At 45.1% G+C, this 20,726-nt stretch overlaps 1 protein-coding gene across 13 annotated transcripts in view; it reads left to right on the top strand.

Annotated features, from left to right (window-relative positions):
• The window catches only part of sgip1a (SH3GL interacting endocytic adaptor 1a), a 98,391-nt gene extending 77,665 nt beyond the window's left edge, over window positions 1-20,726 (top strand). For 3 of the 13 annotated variants that reach the window (XM_034293681.1, XM_034293680.1, XM_034293686.1), the window contains 15 exons: window positions 1,169-1,284; window positions 2,618-2,716; window positions 3,204-3,278; window positions 3,451-4,275; window positions 5,929-6,065; window positions 7,694-7,850; window positions 10,232-10,291; window positions 11,774-11,833; window positions 12,897-13,008; window positions 13,177-13,332; window positions 14,045-14,183; window positions 15,745-15,947; window positions 16,084-16,148; window positions 16,996-17,160; window positions 17,443-20,726. In XM_034293681.1, coding sequence (XP_034149572.1) covers window positions 1,169-1,284; window positions 2,618-2,716; window positions 3,204-3,278; window positions 3,451-4,275; window positions 5,929-6,065; window positions 7,694-7,850; window positions 10,232-10,291; window positions 11,774-11,833; window positions 12,897-13,008; window positions 13,177-13,332; window positions 14,045-14,183; window positions 15,745-15,947; window positions 16,084-16,148; window positions 16,996-17,160; window positions 17,443-17,465 — 2,392 coding nt within the window. In that variant the 3' untranslated portion in view covers window positions 17,466-20,726. The remainder of the gene's footprint in view (window positions 1-1,168; window positions 1,285-2,617; window positions 2,717-3,203; window positions 3,279-3,450; window positions 4,276-5,928; window positions 6,066-7,693; window positions 7,851-10,231; window positions 10,292-11,773; window positions 11,834-12,896; window positions 13,009-13,176; window positions 13,333-14,044; window positions 14,184-15,744; window positions 15,948-16,083; window positions 16,149-16,995; window positions 17,161-17,442) is intronic. The other 10 variants (XM_034293683.1, XM_034293682.1, XM_034293684.1 and 7 more) reach the window with 10 other exon arrangements.

Raw genomic sequence — 20,726 nt, 5'->3', positions numbered from 1 at the left:
GACTGTTTGTCTCTCCTGTGATATGAACATATGTCCTCTTGTGGAGTTTGGTGAATGTTTGTCTCTCCTGTGATAGGAACATATCTCCTGTTGTGGAGTTTGGTGAATGTTTGTCTCTCCTGTGATATGAACATACCTCCTGTTGTGGAGTTTGGTGACTGTTTGTCTCTCCTGTGATATGAACATATCTCCTCTTGTGGAGTTTGGTGACTGTTTGTCTCTCCTGTGATATGAACATACCTCCTGTTGAGGAGTTTGGTGACTGTTTGTCTCTCTTGTGATATGAACATACCTCCTGTTGAGGAGTTTGGTGACTGTTTGTCTCTCCTGTGATATGAACATATCTTCTCTTGTGGAGTTTGGTGACTGTTTGTCTCTCCTGTGATATGAACATACCTCCTGTTGTGGAGTTTGGTGTCTCTGTGGTTGTGACTGCTCTCCTCTGTCCCTGTTTAACCGGTCCCCCCTCCTTCAGCTGTACCAAAATAATCAACAGCCTCCTAAACCTGTCTGTCTGTCTGTTTCTCCCAGAAATAAGAGAGCCCCAGCAGTAGCCTCCTATCCCTGTCTGTCTGTTTCTATCAGAAGTAAGAGAGCCCCAGCAGTAGCCTCCTAAACCTGTCTGTTTCTATCAGAAGTAAGAGAGCCCCAGCAGTAGCCTCCTAAACCTGTCTGTTTCTATCAGAAGTAAGAGAGCCCCAGCAGTAGCCTCCTAAACCTGTCTGTTTCTATCAGAAGTAAGAGAGCCCCAGCAGTAGCTTCCTAAACCTGTCTGACTGTTTCTCCAAGAAGTAAGAGAGCCCAACAGTAGCTTCCTAAACCAGTCTGTCTGGTTCCATCAGAAGTAAGAGAGCCCCAGCAGTAGCCTCCTAAACCTGTCTGTCTGTTTCTATCAGAAGTAAGAGAACCCCATGCAGTAGCTTCCTAAACCTGTCTGACTGTTTCTATCAGAAGTAAGAGAACCCCATGCAGTAGCTTCCTAAACCTGTCTGACTGTTTCTCCCAGAAGTAGGAGAGCCAAGCAGTAGCCTCCTAAACCTGTCTGTCTGTTTCTCCCAGAAGTAAGAGAGCCCCAGCAGTAGCCTCCTAAACCTGTCTGTCTGTTTCTATCAGAAGTAAGAGAACCCCATGCAGTAGCCTCCTAAACCTGTCTGTCTGTTTCTCCCAGAAGTAAGAGAGCCCCAACAGCAGCAGTACCAGAGAAAGCAGCTCCATTGCCAGAGGATGCTACAGCCTTATTTGGGCCTCCGCTGGTGACGGCATTTGGAGAACAGAAATCTGAAGGTACAACACTCTTCCTAATCTGTCTGTGTGGTTTTAGATTTTGTGTTGAGAGTGTGTGTGTGTGTGTGTGTGTGTGTGTGTGTACGCGTGTGCGCACTCATGTTAGCATGTGCCGTTCATCCAGCTCTACCCTGATATGTTGTTTTGAGCACTGTAATGACTCCATAGTTATACTCTATGAACACTGCATATGAGTGACACCAATAAGATGGATGCTTCACATTCCCCACACCCTCACGGACCACCCCCCTGAAGATGCTAACCTAAAACACACTGAACCCTTCACAAAAATGCTAGGGGTCAGAGGGCAGACTCCCTATCAGGTCAAATTAGAGTTGGTTTGTTTGTTGTGTGGATTGTCCCGTCTCGGATTCTGTGCAAGTGGATTTAGCTCAGCAGGATCCGATAGGAACGCTCTCAGCTTGTTACAACGCGTGCCAAAGCATTTCTTATCTCACTACATACATAGCTAATGACACCACACACATAGATAATATCACCAGATACATAACAAATGTCCCTACATGCTTAGCTAAAGTCAAGAGAGCAGCAATGAGTCTTATCATGATGTTTGATAAGGTGGTAGAACCGAGAATTGGATATTAGACCATTCATCCATGCAGAATCGCAGGTACTCGCTTGTGGACTCTGCTTTTCACTTCACCTCACGTATTGTCAATAGGTTTTATGTCAGGGGACTGAGATGGTCATTGCAAATGCTTGATTCTGTGGTCTGTGAGACATTTTTGTGTGGATCTTGAATCACTGTCTGCCTGGAAGATCCAACTATTACCTAGTTTTAGCCTCCTGGCAGAGAATAAATGTTAGATTTCTCTCATATAATAAGCTTAAGATCAAACTGATACCCAACAAGTGATTTTTTGTCCATAGCTGTTTTTCTCATCTTTACAAGGGAACAATATATAATTAAGGGCACTGTACTGTAATGTCATTGCCTCATACATAGCTCCCCACACACTTTACTGCAACACTCTCCATTCTGAATCCTCCTCTGCATTATAGTATTCATTTATAAAGTAAATGATTGTGTTGTTATTATCTCTTTTTAATTTCACTGTTTTCATAACCGTCAAATATATTTGAAGTGGTTACGCTTCTATACGAGTTCATTTAGAATGCACTGGTGTACCCGAGTACACACAGAGATTAAATATTAATCCACGTAAATTCCAGAATTAACCAGGTCAATTTTCTTTAATTACCTTTTGTACACTATCTTCATTCTGGTTGCTGTCATGCCTATTTGAACATACCAATATATGTTTTGGCTAATGAACTCCTCTGTTATGTCCCCTGTGTGTTCTGAACATAGTGGCTATGTCAGAGCCAGTGGTGTGTGATGTCTGGGGCGCTCCTCTACCTGAGTCACAGAGCCCAGACTTCTCTGTCACCAGAACCTTCCCCAGAGGAAGTAAGTTTTCTCTCTGCGTTTGCACCCTCCCTGGAATGACTCTGGAATGACTAAACTGAACCATCAACTCACCTCATGAATAACCTCATCCTCACCAATGAAACTAAAAAGCGGTGTGGCTGGTTAAACGAGGAAGACAGTCTGTCTGAGTACGCCATTAGAGCCGTCGCTTTCCTCTTCCGCGCGCACTAACCCACTCCTTTAATCTCCCGTTAGTTGGAGAAATAATAAAATCCATTTATCGCCCAAGTTCCAATTAGACAGGATAGATGTGTAAAGAGTGGGGATTTCAATCAACTCCTGCTCTCTGGGTCTGCCACGGAGTGCGTGACGAGCTGTGTTGCATGGTAGTGGGTGGCTTGTACGGCACGCCGTGTTCCTGTCCTGGGCTGGCGTGGTGAAGCCACCCCCAAAACCCCAGGCGTCTGTAGATGGAACCGCCCCTTAGAGTGACAGGCTGTTCATGGCTGCACTGATGTCATTGCAGCCCCGCCTCCGCTTCCGCCCAAGAATGTACTGACCTCCCCCCCTCCGAATGACTCCCCCTCTGCAGATGCCGCTGGTAAGACCCCTCCCGTACCCACCCCCCTTTCTTCCCTCCAACTCCGAGGCACTTTTTAGGTTGCACATTCTTCGTCTTGCCTTTGCTGTTTCTCTCCCTCTCTCTCTCTCTCTCTCTCTCGTTCTCATACCGCTCGGCTTTTCTCCCTTCTGCCCTTGACCCCGTCGGTCAGGTTTGTCAATAGAGACAGAAGGCTCAGGGAGAAAGACCTCCATCTCCAACCTGGACACCATTTTTGGCCCCGCGGAGCCCGCTGCCTTTGGTGAGGAGTCTGCCGACAAGTGGGTCTGCTTCAGCGAGGATTCAGCGGCCTCTGAAAGACCACCCCCTCCAAAAGACCCGGCCCCGCCCTTGCCAAGGTCTCCACCCCCTCTAGATGATCCCCCCGCCCCTCCTGTACCAACCTCCCCACTCCCTCCTGAAGACCCAGTCCCTGCTCCCTCTCTGCCCCCTCTCCCCATCTCCCCTCCCCCGCAGGTAGAACCCGTCTCTCCCACGCCCCCCTCCCCAACAGAGGAGCCGGTGCCCCCCTTACCAACAGTCCCACCCCCGCCCAAAGCCCCAACGGTCCAACCTTCGCCACCTCCGCCAAAGAGCGTGACACCGCCCCCCACACCCCCTCCCACCGCAGCCGCTCCAGCCCTCAACTCACCCCCCGGCGTCGCCCCTGCTCTCCCAGTCCTCTCACCTCCCACCGTTGCCCTGGTCCCTCCCGCAGTCCCGTCTCCTCCCAAACCGGGCGCGCCCATCGCCCCCGCCAGTCGCCCCGCCCCCACGGAACTTCCCTCCCCCACCACCCCGCTGCCCCCTGTCTCGCCCCAGGATGAACAGAGGAGTCCTGAGATGGCAGCCAAGCCAAAAGAGGACCCAGGTGACACCGCCGGCACGGCCAGAGACGTCGGCCCAGCGTCTCGTGGTGCGCCTCCCCCACCTCCACCCCCAACTTACAGGGCAGTGGTGTCCTCGCCTGGACCCACGACCGCAGGCTCAGGGAGTGGTGAGTAACAGGCCCTGACCGCTGTCAGCATCACTCGTATTTCATGTGGTAGAGACGTCTTAATATCTCATGCGGTAATGCAGCATGAGCGCATACTAATAGTTTGTCATAGTAAACCAAAGGTCTTTTATTAATTAACTTACCTGAATAAATAAAGGGTATCAGAATCGGATAAACGTAATGACCTTATTACATTTAATTTGTGATTTAATTTGGGTGACATGCTCTTTGTCTGGAGAAGCTCATTGAAATCAACTGTGAGATGGAGATGTAAACATTAGGCTGTTTCATGCTTTTGTGATGCTATATGCTGACTAATTGTTTTTTCAGGCTGGTCATTATCCTCAAACTCAAACACATTAAATACAGCTGAGACCAGACTGGGTGTGTAGTGTTTACCTGACAGGTTGTGTTGTGTTTACCTGACAGGTTGTGTAGTGTTGACCAGACAGGATGTGTAGTGTTGACCTGACAGGGTGTGTAGCGTTGACCAGACAGGGTGTGTAGCGTTGACCAGACTGGGTCTGTAGTGTTGACCAGACAGGGTGTGTAGTGTTGACCAGACAGGGTGTGTAGTGTACTGGGTGTGTAGTGTTGACCTGACTGGGTGTGTAGTGTTGACCAGACAGGGTGTCTAGTGTTGACCTGACAGGGTGTGTAGTGTTGACCTGACAGGGTGTGTAGTGTTGACCTGACTGGGTGTGTAGTGTTGATCTGACTGGGTGTGTAGTGTTGACCAGACAGGGTGTGTAGTGTTTACCTGACAGGGTGTGTAGTGTTGACCAGACAGGGTGTGTAGTGTTTACCTGACAGGGTGTGCAGTGTTGACCTGACAGGGTGTGTAGTGTTGACCTGACAGGGTGTGCAGTGTTGACCTGACAGGGTGTGTAGTGTTGACCTGACAGGGTGTGTAGTGTTGACCAGACAGGGTGTGTAGTGTTTACCTGACAGGGTGTGTAGTGTTTACCTGACAGGGTGTGTAGTGTTGACCAGACAGGGTGTTTAGTGTTTACCAGACAGGGTGTGTAGTGTTGACCAGACAGGGTGTGTAGTGTTGACCAGAAAGGGTGTGTAGTGTTGACCTGACAGGGTGTGTAGTGTTGACCTGACAGGGTGTGTAGTGTTGACCTGACAGGGTGTGTAGTGTTGACCAAACAGGGTGTGTAGTGTTGACCAGACAGGGTGTGTAGTGTTGACCAGACAGGGTATGTAGTGTTGACCAGACAGGGTGTAGTGCAGTCAGGATGAGGAGTGGGATTAGTTTAGTTTAACACAAAGGGAATGGGACACCCAGACTCTGGACTGAAAACACAGCCGGAACAGATCCTGCTGACGCAGCACGTCAGAATCCTGAGAGTAGTTGGAATTCTGGCTCGGAATGCCTTTTACCACCGTGGGAACATTTTACAACAATGTAAAGAATAATGTGACTGACTGAATCCAGAGTCAGAGACTGCCTCCTGAAACATCTATCATACATAGTAAAAAGGCAGCCATCAGAGACTACTGTGTGTTGTGTTTCACTGTTGTTCTATCCAATTAAATTTAGCTCAGTGGCAATTCAATCACAGATAATGTTCAGTACACAGGAAACCAGGTTAGCCAATCATTATTCCAGTGTTCCAGCCCAGATGTCCTTCTGTACCCTTGTAGGCGCGTCCTCTCCAGTCCGACCCGCTACACCATTGGCTCCATCAGCTGTTGTCAGCAGCCCCACCCCACCTCCACCTCCACCACGCCCTTCCTCAAGGCCCAAACTGCCTCCTGGGAAACCCAGTGTTGGGGATGTGGTATGTGCTCCCAGCAGCCTCACTCTACTACCTACACAGTTACAACTCCTCTCATATACAGTGTTCTCCACAGTCATTTGCACCCTTGGTAAAAAAATAAATAATAATATTGATTGTTGTTTATCAGATTGATCTTACATTGAAAACATATGAATCCAACCTTTAATTAAGTGAAAATAGAAAATAAATTGTCATCAAGAATAATCATCATGTGTATTCCAATTAAAATTATACATTTTAAAGTTCATGTGAGTATTTGGCAACTGTTAACTGGTCATCCATTTCACGGGGTTGTAAATATGTGGCTAAAAACAGGCTGAACTCCCATAGTCCTCCAATAACATGGGAAAGGCCAGAGAACCAAAAAGGATACATTCAATCAATGGTTGTAAAAAAAATTATACACGCACTATAATACACATCAATGCTTATGACAATAATTATCATATGTAAATCAAATGGTGTTGTGCTAAACTTGCCTGGAAGAAGACATTCAACTACCAAGTTGTGTTTATTTTGACCCCACTCACAGTGAGAAGGATGGTTCAAGTTGCGAAAGAAATCTCCACGGATCAAAGGGAGAATTGCACAAGCTGAACATGGCGTCACCAAATCTACAAAATGCGATTAGATGCCACCTCCAGCAAGTTATTTAGGAGAAGTTACCAGAAGAAAGCCTCTGCTGTTACCAGACCACAAACATATGCGCTAGGAGTTAGCTCAATGTTATTGGAATTTTTATTGGAACCAGGATCTGGGGTCTGATGACAGTTATATTGAACTTTATGGCAACAAACACCAGCGGTAGGTTTGGCATAAAGAGAGCCGTGGTCATGCTGAATAGAACCCAATCCCCACTGTGAATTATGGTAGTGGACCTGTGATGTTATGGGGCTATTTAACTTTCAAAGACCCTGGGAACCTTGTTAGGAGGTATGGCAACATGGATTCCAGCAAGTACCAGGAGAAATTGGGACAATACCTTAGGACAATACCTTAGGACAATACCTTAGAACAGTTCCTTAGGACAGTTCCTTAGGATAAAAACCTTAGGACAATACCTTAGGACAATACCTTAGGACAATACCTTAGGACAAAATCTTAGGACAAACCAAGTCTGCCTCTGCTAGGAGGCTAAAGCTGAGTTTTCATTGGATCTTCCAACATCCAAACCACACCACCATATTTATTGTTCACTGACCATAGCATCAAGCTTTTGCAAAGTCCCCTGACCTCAATCCTATTGAAAACCTGTGGAGTGAGCTGAAGAGGAGAATCCACAAAGAAGGACCAAGGACTTGTGTTCACCGCCACATCTAACGTGAAATGAGATGACTTGTGACAAAGCATTTGTTTTAAATAATTATTTCTTGATGACGATTTATTTTTCCTTGAAAAATGTTCACTGAATCAAAGTTACATTAATATGAATCATATGTAAGGTCAAGCTGATAACCAACAATAATTATTTTCACCTTTTCCCCCCTATTTATCTAGAGAGCCAATCATTGTATCTAAAACTGTCCATAACCTCAAACTTGGCAGTTTCTTTGACCTGAGGTTTTATTTGTTTTCATTTCCAGTATCCCCCCCACCCCCCTAACTTGTAAATCCCTCTGTCCAAGCAGAGTCGGCCCTTCAGTCCCCCGGTCAGTCACTCGTCCAGCCCCCCTCCAACTGCTCCCCTGGCCCGGGCTGAGAGCACCTCCTCTATCTCCTCCAACAACTCCCTGAGTGCTGCCACCACCCCCACCGTCGGTAAAGACCTCACCGTGTCTGTGTCAGGTGTGTGTGCAGCGTGGTCCCCCTCATTACAGGGCCTGTGTTCTGCCTGGGTTGCCTGTGTTCTGCCTGGGTTGCCTGTGTCCTTTAGTTATTCTCTGTTCTGCTCCTAATGGCGCTTTTCCACTGCATGGTACCAGCTCTCATCGGCTCGACTTGACTCGCCTTTTTATGCTTTTCCACTGGCAAAAAGTTGGGATAGTACCTGGTACCAGATACTTTTTTTAGTACCTGCTTCGTCGAGGTTCTGAGCGAGCTGAGGCGATACAAAAAGGTGACGTGAAAACACAGAAGACTTCTGATTGGACAAGAGTGACTCAAGGTGTGCAGCAAAGCAAAACAAGTTGTTCGCTGTCCAGTGTCAGTTACGAGAACGGCACATCTTTGCGGGTCTGTCCCAGGAGTCCTTGCATTGAAATGGGTTAATTTCAGTGCCACTGCATAGGATCGTAATTTGAGCCATGGTATTTCCACAAAACTCCTCTTGATTTGGACCTATGTACTGGCGTTGAAATCAACTTGTTATCCCCATGAGAGACCCACAACTACGCACTGTTTTTGTAGCCTACAAAAGGACCTCGTCTTTTTCCTCCTGGGTTTTTCTATAGGCTATCTGGCATATATTGCACTGGTCAAAGTAGTAATGTCAAGCCACACAGAAGCAGCCTACCAAGATTTCTAACTATTTTTGCAGTCTGCAATGTATTAAGACAAAGTTATTGCTCACGCGTGCTTCCTCGCTACTACCGGTACAAACGCTGCCTTGTTTACAGTAGGCTACTATTGAGTCAGTCGACGTGGTATTATAGCCGGCAATTATTTATACCTTTTAATCGAGATCAAGGGGTTGTGTATGTTGTTTTAAATGTGTTGGTGTTGATTTGTAAGGTGTATACACTTAAATCTAACAGGACATTGCAGTTACGTCATCTTTTATACTGCAGGGCGATAATTCTATTCTACATTTTCAGTTTTTCTTTGGACTTGCCACTTTAAGTTCAAAGCTTGTCAATTTAAAAGAAAAATGTATTGATTTCATTCAGTAGATCTTTCTGTTCACTGCAGGGTTTACGTTAGCAAATGCTGGCTTTTTTCGCCGGTATCAGATGTACGATATCTCCGTTAATGTTCCTGTGTGTGTCGCGTTGGAGGAGGCGCTACGGCAGTTGTCCAGTGATGTCACTATGGGCGGGTACAGGGTACTGTCTACAGTGGAAAACCAACTGAGGCGAGCCATGTAGAGTCGAGTCCAGCTGGTACCATGCAGTGGAAAAGCGCCATAAGATGGCAGCATCCATAATGGCTGCTGTTTTTCGAAACTTCTGATGCTCTCCTCCAGCAGATCCTCAATATTTACTTAGGGATTAGACTGAATTTCTGTGGCTGTTGTAAAACATTTTTAAGATGACACTGGGCCCTATAAGTCACAATGAAGGGTTAAACATATTGTGACTATTTAAACAGTTAGGGAAAGTTGTAGCAATCAGGAAAAATCTACAGTATTCTACAAGATAAATAAATGATAAGCCATAATTAAATATAAATAACTAATCCCAGTGAGCAACATTGTAAATAATAAGTTAAATCAAGTAGGTATTTCCTGTGTTGTTACATACAAATGCAATATGTATTCACCACTGGTACCATGGAATGCAAGAGAGTCTGCGTTTGAAATGCTGATCATGCTTTTGATGTGTTTCTCCTCTCGTTGATTTTTACATTTGAGATTTCTGTCTGTTTTTTTCTCCACATTTTCTGCCTTCACATGATTTGTCCATTCACAACATTCCTATATGGTTTTATTGTAGGTGTGCTTGCTGAAGGCAATTTGTATTTTTTTGTATTTGTACTTTTTGAACTATAACCTATTTAGAATTGCATAAAAGCTCCAAAAATATTGTTGTGAATCAGCACTGCTCTTTCTCAGTTTTAGCTACAAACAACCTACTGATGTTAACATGTGTGGACTGAGTCAACTTATATGGCTTCAGCACAGCTTCACTACTGTTCTTGCATCCCAACTATAAAGCTTGTTGTACTGTATGCCAATTAAATTGGCAGAAGGGAGCCTTCTCAACTCTAGCATTCTAATACTTGCCCACTATAAAACCTCTAAAACTGCCTCAATGCACTGTAGGTCACTATAATTACATATAAAAACCATAATACTACTACTACTACCAGTAATACTACCATTACTACTACTACTAATACCAGTACTACCACTATTACTACCCAACCAACCATAAATACTTAAAAACTAGCAAGCACACCACATTTACTTTAATAAGTCTCATTTTCTTTTTTTTGGTTGACATTTTATTTGTGTTTTTGCTCTTGTTTCTGTTCCTTTTCTTTTGGGCTGTCGCTTGTTATGATGTCAGAAGAGGATTATTTTGTAGACAAACTGCCCACGTTTGGGAGGCCCTTTGATTCCCTGGCAGGTACAGTAAAGCCTGGATGACGAAAGACTATCTTAGAGGAAAAGGGTAGAGAGGGAGTGGGCTGGAACCTGGGAATGGGGAAAGTTCCATGTTCAACAAAAGCTTTGATGGCTGTTGATTATGCATATTAATAGGAGTCCATGAGAACATTTAGAGTTGTTTGTTTTTGTTAATTAATCTCAGCGTTGATGGCAGCCATAATTTGGGGCGGGTGGGAGGTAGATTTTGAACTGAGATATTAGAGTTTCCAGTCTCTCTATCTCACACTCTCACAAAATCCGTATTTATTGAATTGCATCCCCAGGGTATTTTGTCTTTCAGAAGACTGGATGCGTCTCTTTCATCTTCCCACACCTACACACTTCTTTTATTTAGTATTTGTTTGTATTATATTCATTTTGTTTGTACTGCATTGAGCGTACGGTGTTATGCAGAATGCAGTGATGTGTGCTAAGTATGCAACCTGGGCATTCAAGATCCAGACTGGCTCACACACACACACACACTGAAACACACGCACATACATGCAGAGCTTCAGACAGCCATTCAGACCTACAGACAGATATGCAGGAATACGTTTGTGTAGGCAGACAGGTGAAAAGACTTGCAGGCAGACAGGTGAACAGACCGACAGGTGGTGAGTGAGGTTTCCAGTTTCTACCCCCTAACCTGTGAAGTTGACCCCCACCTGACCCCCTGCCCTTGTCCTTGACCTCTCCCTAACCTATACCATGTCAAGCTGTCACATCCCACTGTGATTCACTACTCAAACACCTTCTTCAGTACATCAGCCTACTGTATTGTGTTTACCCACATTTATCCTCTCCATTCCATTCCCTACACCCCCTCCCAGCAGTCACACCTTTAAGGTGAGCCAACCAATCCCACTCCTCCTCTGGTTTCTTCACTCATCACTGCCCCCTGCTGTTTGTCATCAGGAGCATCCGTTGGATTACACCTGTTTTGACCAACAGAAGCCGGCGTCCCAAAAGCAAACCATCTACTGTGGACATTAAGACAGGAGAGTGTGACTAAAGGTTTTCAGCAGCAGCATGCATATGAATATTATACCTACCACCAGAAAACATTCCCGCGTGGTCTCTCCTCTCCGCAGTCCCGTTTTATACTGAGCTGAACCAAGCTAAATTGAGACAACCTGATTACTCACCCACGGCTGCCGGGAACCATTCTGGAAAGGGCAGTGTGGGAAGTTACCCGAGCCGGCACAGCCCGGTTAACCTTGGCCCTGAAAGCGGCAGCCTCGGCAACACACACATGCACTGCGCCCCTGTCCTGTTCCATCCCGGCAGTGTTATGGCTTGCCGTGCCCAGCTCACCACACTGTGTCGTGCGATTCACCTGCCGTGTGACTCACGCTACTGTCCTTCTCTCTCTCCCCTGTCACCCCCCCCTCCCCCTCACCCGCTCTCCCTTCCTCTTCTCCCTCCCTCCCTCCCGACCTCCCCACCCTTCCCACCACAGAGAATGACCAGCCTTCCCTGGTTTGGTTTGACAGAGGGAAGTTTTATTTAACCTTTGAAGGTAAGTCGTGTCTGCCTAACAGCTAACCGTAGCGGGCACACTCGCCTGGGATAACCTGAGCCTCATCCGTGCCAGAGCTTCCCCCTCCTCTTCCCACCTCCCACCCCTTTATCCCTGGCCCACTGCTCTCTGCCTCCGGGACACCTCCTGGCCCCTCTACGTGCAAGCCCCCCCCCCCCCCAACCCCCCACCCCCCGTATTCCTCCTCGCGTCGTCATCCGTTCTCATTTCACGTGTGGTGACGGCCAGTCGGTCGCTTCCTTAAAGACCATCGTTCTCCACGTACTCTACTAATCTCCGTTTTTGTCGCCCTTGGTTTTCTGTGGACTCACTCTTCGTTGGTCTTTTGGGTTCTGGTTTTGACCTTGTCGTGATGATTCAGCATCAACCGCATGTGTGGAATATGCATGAACTCTTTCTTCATTCGCTTTGTGAAATTCTTTTTCATACGTCTTTCTTCCTGTCTGTCATTTCTGTGCTGTGCATTTTAGTCTATATCACAACAAACCTCATGTAACTGCCCTTTAGTAGTCCTCATGAATACAGTGAAACCTGAAATTGTGCTCCACTGTGTTGAGGGTCTTTATGTAGCACATCTACATTTGCAGGAGTTAGGCTAATCCACCCAGTAGACATGTTATACACTGGTATTTGTTCTCAGTTTGATCATTTCATCACAGTTGTTCTCTCTCACACACTCTTGGTTCTCCATCTTCTTCTACATACTGCTACATTTTACATCAATACCATTTAGCAGGCACTCTTATCCAGATTAGAGATCTGTAAACACTAGGCTATCTAGAAACACGGTCAGAAAACACACAGTTGACGGTTAAGGACAGGATGTGGGCTTGTTGTACTATGAGTCTTGTGGACAGAGCTAGCGGGGCAGCTAGCGGGGCAGCTGTGAGAGGGTTCAACAGAGGTTTGAGAGGACTATGGACATGAGTTGGGTTTGCTGCTGACAGTCTTTCTCTTTTCGCTTCCTGCATTGTCTCTCTGTCTGTCCCTGTCTTTCTGCTCGGCTACTCAACCTGTATATGTGTGGTGTTGTTTGAACCAGGCTGCTCCAGGGGACCCAGCCCTCTCACGATGGGGGCACAGGACACCCTCCCGGTGGCGGCTGCTTTTACCGAGACGGTCAACGCTTTCTTCAAAGGAGCCGATCCCAACAAGTAGGTCCACTCAAACACCTCGTGCTTGCTACTGTCTTTGTCGCCATCTATCTCTTGCTTCTCTTTAGGTATTTCACCTTTACCCTTTCTATCTCTGACCCGCCTTGCCCTCTGCCTCTGTCTCTGCTGTGCGTCCGTTCTAACCTCCTCCCGTGTCCCCATCTTAAGGTGCGTTGTGAAGGTCACGGGCGAGATGGTGCTGTCGTTTCCGGCAGGGATCACCCGGCATTTTGCCAATAACCCGTCCCCTGCCGTGCTAACCTTCAGCATAACCAACTACAGCCGTCTGGAACATGTCCTGCCTAACCCCCAGCTGCTCTGCTGGTAAAGACCCACCGTAACACCCACCTCACAGGGTCTCCCCCCCCCCCCGGCACCATCATACACTGGAGTTGTCATTAGAAAACATTGTCACAGGACCTTACGACGTACTAAACCAAACACTGTGCTGGTTAAGAACCCCAGAAATGTCCTCGAATCAAACATTATGCGGCACTGTAGCAGTTAGGATACGTCACTTCAAAGCCATTAAATTCAAAGCTACCAGCTTCTGACTGGGCTCTATCTGACTGGGCTCTATCTGACTGGGCTCTATCTGACTGGGCTCTATCTGACTGGGCTCTATCTGACTGGGCTCTATCTGACTGGGCTCTATCTGACTGGGCTCTATCTGACTGGGCTCTATCTGACTGGGCTCTATCTGACTGGGCTCTATCTGACTGGGCTCTATCTGACTGGGCTCTGTCTGACTGGGCTCTGTCTGACTGGGCTCTGTCTGACTGGGCTCTATCTGACTGGGCTCTATCTGACTGGGCTCTTTCGGACTGGGCTCTGAGACATTGTGACCACGTCCCTGTGGTCTGACTAGCCACCTCATGTCACGGTTGTTCCCCACTCTCTCATGTACAATGCATCGGACTGCTTTTTGTGTATTCTGCATCGGTTTGCGATTTCTGCACAGCGATAAGTTCTGTGCGAAGCTCATCAGTTACACAAGATCGTACGGTAAAGCACATGATCTGTTGTGTGCCGACAGTGACACCAACGTTACAACACCCAACCCTGACTGCAAGACCTTCTGGGTCAACATGCCCAACCTGATGACCCATCTGAAGAAAGTGGCTGAGCAGAAATCCCAGGCCACCTACTACAACGTGGACATGCTCAAGTATCAGGTGAGATTCAACGGCTACGCTGTCCTAGATTCTAGACATTCTACCTCGAATTCACGTTGGCATGTCACATAATAAACCAGAGAGCAGCCCCGTCCGTTTCTCAAACCAGTTAACGTCCGGGCAAAGTTGATACACGGATCTTCTGCAAGAAAGACTCATCAAGTGCGTTAATGTATGTAGAAGAGCCCACACTCGTGAGGACTAGAACTGCCAGGCGAACACACAAAGTAATAAAATGACTGGATTTGCAACTGAAAACATAATCATTCAGTAAAACATGACCAATTTTCCAGCCATGATATAAATTGCACACAAATATAAAAAGAAAATGACTTACCATAGCCAATTTTTTTTATTTTTTATTTAATGTTTTTATTGATTAGAATCAGGCCTATTCTTCTTCCTATGTTTCAATGTGGTGAAAGGGGATATCAGCCTACTCAGTGATGCAGATGACACAACTTTGCGGTGTCCCAACATATTGAAGAGGTTACAATAACACTGCCAAAATAGCCTTTTTTCAATATTATCATGCTATGTAAGTGGAAATTGTGTATAATGCTTAGAATATCCTTCCAGTTTAAAAGGACATTTCAAGCAAAAAATATTTTAAGTGAGAAGTATGGATTGGTCTGAAGCTGAAAATAAATGAAAAAACATGAGTCATACCACAGAATAATTCACAGAATAATTCACCCATTCTCTGCTAAGGTTTTTCAGCATACAGCTTTTACAATTTTCCGTAGCTTTTACTTACTACAGCAACTATGTTCCATTTCCATCATTATGTAGGCAGTTTGCTGAGAACAAACCTTCATACACAGCCTAAATCATGGACATTTAAAATAACCGAGTGGCTGTCGATTTGATTTTCTCTATAACCCTCACCCCAACAGCTAAGTCTGAAACTTCACAATGTCCTCATTCGGTTGCCTGCGGAAAAGGCTGCTGTGGTGAAATACAGTGAAGGTGGTTATTGTTTAATGAAGTTAGATCAGTGTCTGCAAAAACAAATGATAGTATTCTACAGAATATAACTACATCTAATAACATAGCATGTTACTGTATGGCAAAAAGCATTGCCTTCTCCAATGCGGCTAAACTTCAACAGTATGTGCCACTGGACAAAATATCTGCTTGGATTGCAAGAAAACACAGGTATGATGCAGTTTGTTCACACCATCTGCTCAAAAAATCTCTCACTGTGCGTAATTCAGCATGAAACAGCAGGCTACTTGAAAACAGTGCTGTACAAAATAAATATCTAAACGCTACATGGACATTTCATTGACAAACTATCATTCATGATTGACCTTAAAACGTGACAAGCAGAAATGCATTTTTAGAGGTAAAGAAACTTATGTTCACCGGGACAGTTATTTTAAGATGACAGAAAAAACCTTTCTTCAGCCCTGAGGAAGAGCCTTTCAGAAGGACTGGGCAGGGCGGTACAGGATCGATGTGTTTGGATCTACAGCAACTGCTTTTCCGACGACAGTATTAAACGCTGTGTTTGGCCTTCGGCTGAATGTCAGTCATTCACCCGTGTGGTTGTGTCCAGGTATCAGCTCAGGGCCTGACGTCAACCCCCCTGAACCTAGCAGCCAGCTGGCGTTGTGAACCCACTAGCACGGACCTCAGGATAGACTACAAATACAACGGAGACGCCATGACGACGCCCGTGGCGCTCAACAACGTCCAGTTCCTGATCCCTGTGGACGGAGGTGTCAGTAAACTGCAGGCTGTGTTGCCCCCCGCCGCCTGGTGAGAGAGAACCGTCTGATGGCAGAATAGTGTTACCACACGTTCAGCCCTGTGCACTTTGAAAAGGCCGGTATCCTTAACCCAGATTAAGCCTAGCTAGACAGTATCAGGTGACACTTTGTTCTTGTTCTTCCAGGAATGCTGAGCAGAAAAGAATCCTGTGGAAGATTCCTGATATTTCCCAGAAATCTGAAAATGGAGGTAAATTATGTAATGGTGTCCTGTTCCCAGGATTGAACTAATCTCATATAAGCAGTGGAAGGACAGTTTCATGACAACTTGGCTCAACTTGGCTTTGTAGAGTAGATGGTACATTCAGGTATTCATCTTACTGAACCTTGGTATGACCTTATATACCACGGTTCACTAAGATGTATATAACAGGGCTGTGGGTAGGCTACCGCATCTGACCTGTAACCTAAAGGTTGCTAGATCGAATCCCTGAGCATCTGACCTGTAACCTAAAGGTTGCTAGATCGAATCCCTGAGAATCTGACCTGTAACCTAAAGGCTGCTAGATCAAATCCCTGAGCATCTGACCTGTAAACTAAAGGTTGCTAGATCGAATCCCTGAGAATCTGACCTGTAACCTAAAGGCTGCTAGATCAAATCCCTGAGCATCTGACCTGTAAACTAAAGGTTGCTAGATCTAATCCCTGAGCATCTGACCTGTAACCCAAAAGGTTGCTAGATCGAATCTCTGAGCCGAAACTGTAAAACTAAATCTGATATTCTATCCTGGAATTATTCCCCTGAGCTCCCAAGTTGTTGCTATCTTCTTTGTCAATTATATTGAATGGCTGACTTTAGAGTACCTCACTGGTTCCCCCTTCAGGTGGGACATATTTTGCACTAGTCATTAATCAGTGAATAGAAATGGAACCGACCATTTGTTGTTTTACTAATGTCTGCATGTGAGTGCGATGTCCAAATGTACAGTAACAAGCAGTAATTCACTGACACTCAGTCATAGCATACCAATGTAGACCAGACATTCTCTGGACCTTTGGCAAGCCGTTCTCCCATGTGCCCCCCCCCCCCCCCCCAGGTGTGGGCTCATTGCTGGCCCGTTTCCAGCTGTTGGAGGGTCCCAGTAAGCCCTCCCCCCTGGCTGTCCAGTTCACCAGCGAGGGCAGCACTTTGTCTGGCTGTGACATAGAGCTGGCCGGGCCCGGGTACCGCTTCTCACTAATCAAGAAGAGGTTTGCTGCAGGTGAGACACTGTCCCAATCAACGGAACGGCATGTGTATGAGCTTGCAGTGTAGATACATGGAACTGTGTATTCTGCATTGTTCCGTATTTTATTCCGGGCTGTGTTCAAATAAAACCACTTGACCGTGGTGTTGATGGAAATATTGTGCCACCGTTGTATTGAATGAGTATTATCACACTGACGTACAATAATGGCGTTCTGAATGTTTTGTCCCACGCGCACGCTTCCTTTGACACAAAAGCCGTCAAAAATAATAACTTGACCATCTTTGCTCTTTTCAGGGAAATACTTGGCAGATAACTGATCTGAACTCCACACTACTGCTGAACAACACTACTGAACAAATACACTGAAGATAATCATCTCAATGGACATATACAGAGTAATGAAAACCTATACTCAACTTATACAGAGGACAGGACCTACAGACCTACAACACATCACCTGTTGACAGACAGACGGACGGGCCCAGGTCTCAAAGCCTACTGTATCCAGCAGTATTGCATAACTTGCATATAGCATTGTGGACTGTTTTAAGGTGTAATTATTGTATTTGTAAAATGTATTTCGGAACATCTGTATTGAAGCAGTTCTAGACTCCCACCCTGGGTTCACAAGGCTCCGTCTCTCTCTCCCCTCTCCGACATATGGTGTTGTGTTAATCCCCTTAAAGCCGCTGCATCTGCCTAGCTACTGAACCGTACCGCAACCACAAACCAAGCTTTCAACCGCCAACAAAACCAGGTCTGTATTTGTGTTTGTCACGTCAGCAGTTATGTTACACCAAGAGAGGAAGAGGATGCATGTTAAAGAAGACAATTGAGATATACAGAAGACATGACACCACACGGTCTGTTGAAAGAACTGGAGACGGTGTCTAAATTCATTGAGTGTCGCTATCAATGTAATCCGATTCAAAATTACCTCAGCCTTTTTGCAATGGCTGCCAGGCGATTCACTGAGCCCTTAAGAACATCCACAATAGCCCAGTGCACGCAGTGATGACGTCATCCGAAAACATGGCAGACATTGGTTGAATATACAGTTTACAATATTCAGCTCTGAATTATTGGGATAAAGAATCAGCCTCAGCAACAACTATTTGAATAAGTGAGTGGATGTTCAGTGTACAAAAGCTAATAGCTGGTAGGGGAGCATTCAGTGGAAATTGTTGTCGTCAAGATCACAGCTGAACTGCAGTTCTAAAAATGCCCTCTTGGTAGAGTGATAAGCCTGCTTCCTTACTGGAATAGTGGCCGCTTGAGCCTTGCTCCAGTCACTACTTTTCCTCATGTTGCTTCGTGCACGCCTGTGATTTGACACAGCACTACCATAGGCATATGGGTAATGGAATCTTATGCTGTTGGCATTCATCGTTTATTTGTTAGCTTACACAGTAGCACAACAGGGGTAAAGGGCGTTGTTCATTTGGCTGATGACGATCACCACCACGGTCTCTTTAGAATGCAGTGATTACCGGTTCGGACATTAACTCTGTTATGTTTATGGCCAATTTGATATACATATTAAGTTCTGAGTAGTTAGGCAGCTGCAACAATAAATCAGTTCCTGGTTGTAATATACAAAAAAAATATGTTTCCCTTAAGAAAAAACCTGTACAGTGTCATTTTAAATTGATAATATATATCTTAAAGGGCGATTGGTGTTTTCCTTGTATTGTCAAATAGTCTTTCTGTTGATCCTGAGACAGCAGTTGTAGACCGACTTCAGAGTACATTACAGCATTCTATTTTTATTTATTGATGAGGATTTGTTGTAAAAAGTATGTGATTCTGTATATGAATAGAATTTGAATGGTAATACAATTTAGATTCCTTAAAGGTATACATATTTTAATTATCTGTTTTGTTATTTGTGTAGTTGGCTGACCTGTGTACAATATAAGGTATCAATTTTTTTTTTATTTCAGATATAATTTTTTAACTCAAGTGCAACAGAAGATTTGAGCTATATATGGGTATTGGGTGGGAGGGGGTTAAAATACAAAACTGAGATGAATATCTGCCTGGATTTGTACATCAAGCTGTATGAAAGCGGTGTTATTTAGAGCTATGCCTATAGTTTAAAAAACATGGATCATCAGTCAGCTCTTGATCATTGTACACCCTATTTACATTCACATTAATGTGTTTCTATCTACCTGAGACCCACTGAGTGCATATAATTCTGCATCAAACAGCATGAAGACTCCCCTTCGTATCAAACCATCCAGCGCTTGAATCCATGGCTTTATTTTGCTTAATGGTAATGGTCTCTGTGAGATGACATGGTGACAAGACTTTGGAGGGAAGTTAGATGACCAAATAGCTTTTTGTATTTTAATGTGTCTGAGAGAAATAAGCTAAATATTTTTAAAACTGACAAAAAAATCTTAAAATAAATATTGTTTCATGTGAACAACACTGTGCTGATAATGTTAACTTCCTGAATGCTCTGATATTCAACATAGAGAACAAAATGTGTGTAACAACGTTCAACTTAAGGTCTCCTTGTGTAGGCATCGTAAGCATGTCAACATAAAGTGTGCTTCTTGAAGCTACATGGCACCGTGCATATGTCTGTCATGGAACTGCTATAGGAGTGTTTTAGAGAGTGTCGTACTGGCATTACATGTGCATGTTGTCTGTACACAAAGTTGGCATTTCTAAGTAAGGCGTGGCTTAATGGTGCGATGCAGCCCTGCATAGCAGTGTTAACACTTCCCTTGAACCTTATGCCACACCTCCAATTCTATGACAGGGAAAGGACATCTGCAATGTTATTACTGTTTGTGAACTGTCCGGCGGCTTACGACACGGGGACGGTTAAGCATTAAAACACGGATACTGTTATGTACGTCTGCGGTTTTTAGAGTGTAGTGCTGAAGTGAAGTGCTCTACCATCCATTACATGTTAACTGTAAGAACTGAAGACCAGAGCAGAGAGTGCCTGTGTGAGGCAGGCTAAGACAAGTAATGTAAAGACTCACATTTCTTGTGCTTAGCCAGAATGCTTTGGTTCTATAATGCCCCCCCCCCCCCCCCAATCAGCCACATGTGCAAGCTGTATTTGTACAGACAATGTTAAGATGCTCTGACCAATAAAAGTTACGAGTTGGACTTGTGTGGAGCTATCTCTTCTCTTTGTAACTCACAACAAACGTGTGTTTTCCACTTCTGGAATCCTCCACCCAGGGTGTGTTCTGGTGAACAGCGCAACCCATCCAGATTGGCTTTATTTCCATTGTCTGAGGCATTACTGGACATGCAGCCCATCTGTGAATGAGCAGCGGCTAATGATTGTGCGTTATGAAGGATGACAAAGAGACTAGCCTTATAGTTTATCTCAGTGTACCCCTGTGTGTTGAACATAATATATATTCATATGGATATTTGTTATATAATTCATTTGTTCCCTAATGCAAAGGATACTGAATATGCAAAATTGTTTAATGTAATGCACCCGAACAAATGGCATTTCAAAAAGTATGCAAGATGGCCCCACTATGTTATCAAGATGTTCATTGTCCATTTTTTGGAAATAAAGTAGGCGGGTCAATAATGTT

The sequence above is a fragment of the Esox lucius genome, chromosome 8 (assembly GCF_011004845.1).
Source record: "Esox lucius isolate fEsoLuc1 chromosome 8, fEsoLuc1.pri, whole genome shotgun sequence".
NCBI lineage: Eukaryota > Metazoa > Chordata > Actinopteri > Esociformes > Esocidae > Esox > Esox lucius.
Note: the sequence above shows the minus strand (reverse complement) of the source record. Positions and strands in the feature narration are given on the sequence as shown.